Raw genomic sequence first — 6,267 nt, 5'->3', positions numbered from 1 at the left:
TCCCTATACAAGGCATATGTAGAGTAAACCATAGTCTCATGGATCTGTTTGGTGGTCTGGCTGAGGATGTCAGTTGTGTTGTCCATACAGATTAGTGAACTCTTGACCTATACTGTAACCTTGTATATTAGGCAGGGTTAATGGGACCTTTATCAGTATCTAGAAGAAACCTGTGCTTGGACAAATATGTGTGCTGCCATTGTTGACTCTAATTCATGCTGATCTATTGAATCCATTATTTGAGCCATCTAGAACAAGTATGCAGACCAGGAGTTCTGGCTTCACTAACAACATAAGTGTTTTGGATCATTAACTAAGATAGTATTGAATCCAGGGGATCATAATGATGCCCAGGCACCTACCAATTTCTGCATGGGCAGCCTGCTATGCGCATACGTTTCCTTTACAAATTAATGTGCATTTTGGGTTCATTCAAACACATCTCTATTTTCTTTAGGGGAACCTTCCGCTTTGAACGACCTGATGGATCACACTTTGATGTCAGGATTCCTCCTTTTTCTCTGGAGAGTAACAAAGACGAAAAGACGCCCCCATCGGGTCTTCATTGGTAGTGATGTTGCACAGCCTTGATTGAAAAGCACTTTGAACTCTTCCTATCAATCAGACTATTGTGTCTCAGACTGTGAACAGGAAGCTATTTGTCATATCCTTTTCCCCAGACATCCCTTTTTGTTTAGTTTGAGACAAGGATTTGTGTTCCTCCCCCTCCTGAACACTGAAGTTGCTGCTTTATATTTAATTTCCTTCACTGCAGGTATTGTCCCAATTGCACGTCCTCCTGAAACATCAGAGCCTTTTGGGAAATCAAGATTTTTGTTCCAGTTTTTAGTTTCTTTTTTTGAATAAAGCAATTAATTTCCTGATGTGACTGTGTTGTGACTTTGTTACAGAGTATAAATGTTGCAAAGTGTAAGATGGTTTAGCCTTGAAGTTAATTGTTGATGACATTCAGTGCCTTATGCACCAGATGACGACTTATATTTCTGCCGTGACAAATTCCCTTTAACCCTTTGACTGTCAAGGATGTGCTCTACATGTCCTGGCAGTCAAAGGGTTTTAAAATGACTCCATCAGCTTCTTTCTTTAATGTAGAATTATGATTTGTCATTGGAGGCGGCAGCCAACCATTCAAGTGATTTCAACCCCTCCCTCTTAGTACCCATGCAACATAGAAAATTGAAATACCATCTGACAGCCTATTCAACAAGGGTTCATAGTCCTACCTTACTGGTGTTTGGCTGGGTTAAAATCTTGTTACCCCAACCACACACCGTGGCTCCTCCTGATGGTTTGTATGTCATGTAGTGACTTATGAGCCGGAACCACATAGTTACAGAGTATTTGAGGTTGAATAAAGACATAAGTCCATCGGGTCCAACCTATTGCATGTATGTATATGGTTCTGCTGGTGTGTGCATGGGTCCCTGTGTGATCTTGTTCTTAAAGAGTACCTGTACCCCTGTATATTATGGTCTCTAAGGAAATCGTCCAAGCACTTATTGGATGATTCCATACCCTTAGCTGAAATCACTGCATGTGGCAGTGAGTTCCAGACCCTAGCCGCTCTGACAGTGAAGAACCCCCTTCGCCCCGTGTGCTGAAATCTTTTCTCCATCAATTTTAGGTGGTGGCCTCTAGTCTTTGTTATGGAGTTAACCGTAAAGAGTTTGTTGCTATCACCATTGAACATTTTTGTACATGAAAATCATGTCCCCCCCTTAATCTCCCCACCACCAACGTGAACATGATTATGATAGTGAAGCAGGTATTCTATACACCCGGAAGTTTGGAATACACGCCGCAACTAGGGAGCAGGGAAGCGGTAGATTTGGTAGTAAACATACAGCCACCATACAGGTTGCCTTTTGTTTAGAAGCCACCCTGCGGGGACTTAGAAGTAGAAAGAGTAATGCTTTAAGTTGTAACTCAAAAGCAAATAAATTGTGATGGTAGATCTTTATGGCACCTCTTTAAATCTGAAGTGTATAATGGGTCAACAAGGGCTAGATCTGATTAGCTGGCATTAGGGCGATGTCAGATAGTTTCTTATGGCTCTGGATGTAGGAGTGTGTTATCCAGAAACATGAGTGTGTTGGCTGTTAGCATTTTGCAACGTACCACGAGCAGTTTCTAGGTATAAAGTTTCCCTCCCTAGTGGTGGACACCGTACAATGTTGCGAAGTAAGAATTTGTCACACAGCATGTAATGCACCCCAAAGATATTTGCGTACGGGACCTAGAAAAGCACTAGTTATATCATATATCACCATTTCATTATTTTTACAGATAACTAGATTAAAGTGACACTAAACTCGGGGGTAATCCCTTTAAAGTGGATCTTTACCCACTTTCACTAAAAATCACAGCAGCATGCAGCTCTGCATGCTGATTTAAAATCATATTGCATTCAATAGTTAAACATGTTTTTCATTACAAATAGTTTTTCTACTTTCTGGTCCAGTTCTGGCACAAATTATGTAAGAGCCAAAAACTTACATCCTGAAGTTTACATCAGCAGAGCATTTCTGGGAAATCTCATCTGTAATCTCTGGAGATCTCAGGGAAAGGCATTTTCCTCCCCTGGGATGATGCGCATGGTCACATGGTTATAATCACGTGTGCTAGAGTGCCAGGAAGTAAAAGGAATGCTAGTAACCTGCCCTTAGTTAACATGGCCACTGTAAGAAGACTGGGAAAGAAAAGATATGCAAAGAATACAAAGCCTGCAGTTATCTATATGTATGTGTTTGAAGATTGTCATTACTAAATATTTCTAAAGGTGTGTTTGTGTTATTTTAAAGATATGGGTAAAGTTCCTCTTAAATACATTCAAGTACCCTATTAACAAAAATATCTTATTTGTGTATCACTCGGCTGTAGATCGTTAAATAATCTCTGAAATGGTGCTGACACTGTCCTTCTGGAGGGGGGCTACTTTTGTTCACTATGGTCCCTGTATGTGTTGTAAAATAGACACCGCCCCAATCTCGCTCCTGTAATGGACTACAATCTTAATGCAAATGAGTAAACTAAACGTGAGATTGTAGTCCATCACAGGAATGAGCTTGGAGTGGTGACTACTTTACAACACACACACAGGGAACCATGGGGCAAAAAAGTAGCCACCCTCCAGAAGGAGGGACCGTGTTGGCATGAATTCAGAGATGATTTGAGGATCTACAGCTGAGTGTTACACAAATAAGATATATTTTTGTTGGTAGTTACAGGTACTTGAATGCATTTTTATGGTTTTAACTGGCAGAGTCATTCAAGGCTCTGATACTGCATTCAGAATTACATGCTTACATTAGGGAAGAGCAGAAGGATGACCAAATCAGTGTGGTGTGTCTTTTTTTTCCCCATTTGCAGGCTGAACTGAATCCTGTTATATTGCCAAATATGCTTTGTAGTTTATAGGCAGGTCTAGGAAGACTGGCTGAACAGAAGCACAAATCATTTGGCTGGTAAAACAGTTGACATGAGCAAAGTCAAAAAATATATGTATTTTTATATATTTATAGTGTTTGTGTTAATGCTGGTGACAATGTATCATATGTGTAACTTTTTTTATTAGTAGTTGTACTTAAAGTGACACTAAACTCGAGTTAAATCTTCAAAATGCATTCAAGTACCTTTTTAACTATTACACAAATAAGATACATTTTTATTATCACTCGGCTGTAGATCCTCAAATCATCTCTGAATTCATACTGGCACCGTCCTTCCTTCTGGAGGGTGGCTACTTGTGTTCCCCATGGTCCTGGAGTGTTTTGTAAAGTAGTCACCGCTCCCAGCTCAGTCCTGTGATGGACTACAATCTCAATGCAAATTAGTAAACTAAACGTGAGATTGTAATCCATCACGGGAATGAGCTTGGAGTGGTGTCTACTGTACAACACACAGTGTCCGTACCAATTCAGAGATGATTTGAGGGGGTACAGCCGAGTGATACATAAATAAGATACATTTTGTTAATAGGTTACTTGAATGCATTTTTTAAAGTAGTATTAAACTCTCAATCTTTCAGGAGCGAAGAACAGATCAAACAAGTATACATTGCCCAGCAAAGTATTGCTTTACATTTCTGCCCAAGCACTTACAGTTATCATGTTTGCAAACATCTGACAACAACTTTGTCAGCTCAGCTTCCCTAAACGTCCTTTTGAATAGAAGATCACAAGGGACAGATCAATCTCCAGCATCTACTAGCTTGGAACAGGGAAATGAGAGGAAGGAGGAGCAGGGAGCAAAAGAATGGCTTGCCTGGCTTTGTGGAGACACACAGCTTACTAGCGCACACAAGGATGCCTTCATAGGACCCTGCAAGGAAAAGGAGTCACGCTTAAACAGGATATCAGGACCAGTGCTCAGGGGACCAGCTGATTCTGCAGGAAACTAAAAATTTTACACATCAAGAAGCTGCATCCATTGTAAGTGATTCCATCAGCATCCTTAATAGCTTAAAAACTAATATCACTTTAAGATTTAACTCCTGAGTTTAGTGTCACTTTAAACTGTTTGGTTGGAGTTCAGCTTTAAATGCTATGATTTTATTTAACTGTGAATTTTAATTTAATCCCTTTGCTGCGCTTCCAGCATTGTGTCTCCCATAGGGAAAAAGCATACTATGTATAAAATGCAAAAGGACCAATGAATACTAATGTGCATGTGTCCTAATGCTGCAATAAATATGAAGCGTTTTTGATAGTCCTTTCCAGGTCCACCCATTAGTTAGGTACAAGTTAGTGGGTGCACAGCATCTTCCATTCAGTCCAAAGAAATCCCACCTATCCCCCATTCTGTAGACTCAGGACCTATTGTTTATGCCCCTCACATTTAAAAAAAAAACCCCCAAAAAAACACACTTTGGGCAAACCCACCATCTTAGGAATGACAGTTTCTAAAACTTCCTAGATATGGTCATTCATTCACAAGGATCTGTGAATGAAGAGACTACTGTGACTCATAGCTCTGGATGGAGCACAAGTCCAGCTCTATGACGTTAGGTCCATACCTTCCATAAGGACCTGGAGCTGAAGGAACAGCCTGCATTAGGGTTGCCACCTGTCCAGGATTCACCCGGACAGTCCGGGTTTTGAATGCTGTATCCGGGTTTCATGGCAGTAGAAACCTGGACACAAGATGTCAGGCAGACAGAGGCAACCAAAATGAAGATAGGGGCTACTGGCCCCCCACTGAAAACAGTCTCAACTGTGATATTTACATATGAATGGGCGGCAATTTTTATATATGAATAAGCCAGCACTCATTCTTCCAAAAAAATTTCCACGCGTTGATTGAGTGTTCGGGTTTTGCTTGAAGAAAAGGTGGCAACCCTAGCCTGCATGAACCTGAACATTGCACTGGGGATCTATGGATCATGGCTGCAATGCTCTGCAGGCTACCATGCAAAAATGTAATACATGCTTTTTATTCATCAATGTGGGTGCATTTAGTAAATTTTTGCAAAAGGTGGACTATGTCTGCAAACTTTCTGTACAGTTTGGCGACATCAGCTCGACGCATGCGCAGTAGGTTGGGTTGCTGCAATTTCTTTTCCGCCCTGAGTTGGGAGGCTCTTCTCTTGGCACGGACTTGCCAGTTAGTAGGCGGGGATACGGGAAATCATGGCGGTGGGTGATAAGCAAGCCGCTCACCGTCCAGGTGCCTTCAAACAGCAGAATAAGGCACACAAAAGCGGTAGACACCGAGGCCGGGGAGCGCAGGACCGGGAGAATAAAGGTGAGGGTAGGGGAAGGTGAGCGGAGCGTGTGACGGCCGGCTGTGTGCCACGTGCTTATCCCACGTGTCTAGGCTGTAAGGCTGTGACACCACACTGGCTGCGTTTCTCATAGTGTGGTCAGCGTGTGTTTAGTGCTGCACAGCCCGGGAGCCCGTAAATATCCTATACAGTGTGTGGTCATTAGAAGTTAGTGTCTTCTTAGTGTTAGTTTTTCTCTCACCGTCTCCGTAATAGAAATATAGGAGGTGATGAGAATACTGTAAGTGGGCACTGAAACAGCAACACTACTATGAGTACAATTCTCTATAAAGTGAGGGAAGTACCTGTCTATAACAGTTGTCACTTGATCAGGTGACCCCATTGGAACATCTTCCCTCACCTCTTGTTCTGGTGACTTCTGTAAAATGTCGGATTTCTTTTCACCAGGACAAATAGAATGGGTAAATGTACATGGTGGGTACAGAGACGGCAATGAAAACTCATCAGGGGTTCTAATATCCCCC

At 41.8% G+C, this 6,267-nt stretch overlaps 2 protein-coding genes across 4 annotated transcripts in view; both read left to right on the top strand.

Moving 5' to 3' along the window:
* POLDIP2 (DNA polymerase delta interacting protein 2) overlaps positions 1–643 on the top strand; it is a 12,122-nt gene extending 11,479 nt beyond the window's left edge. Inside the window, exon 12 of the mRNA XM_018557164.1 lies at positions 458–643. Within this exon, the coding sequence (XP_018412666.1) occupies positions 458–572 (115 nt within the window). The 3' untranslated portion in view covers positions 573–643. The remainder of the gene's footprint in view (positions 1–457) is intronic.
* A 4,973-nt stretch (positions 644–5,616) lies between these two features.
* The window catches only part of TSR1 (TSR1, ribosome maturation factor), a 22,062-nt gene continuing 21,411 nt past the window's right edge, over positions 5,617–6,267 (top strand). For all 3 annotated transcript variants that reach the window (XM_018557153.1, XM_018557151.1, XM_018557152.1), the window contains exon 1: positions 5,617–5,763. In XM_018557153.1, coding sequence (XP_018412655.1) covers positions 5,649–5,763 — 115 coding nt within the window. In that variant the 5' untranslated portion in view covers positions 5,617–5,648. The remainder of the gene's footprint in view (positions 5,764–6,267) is intronic.

The sequence above is a fragment of the Nanorana parkeri genome, unplaced genomic scaffold (genome assembly GCF_000935625.1).
Source record: "Nanorana parkeri isolate BGI_ZX_2015 unplaced genomic scaffold, ASM93562v1 scaffold269, whole genome shotgun sequence".
NCBI classification, from domain to species: Eukaryota; Metazoa; Chordata; class Amphibia; order Anura; family Dicroglossidae; genus Nanorana; species Nanorana parkeri.
Note: the sequence above shows the minus strand (reverse complement) of the source record. Positions and strands in the feature narration are given on the sequence as shown.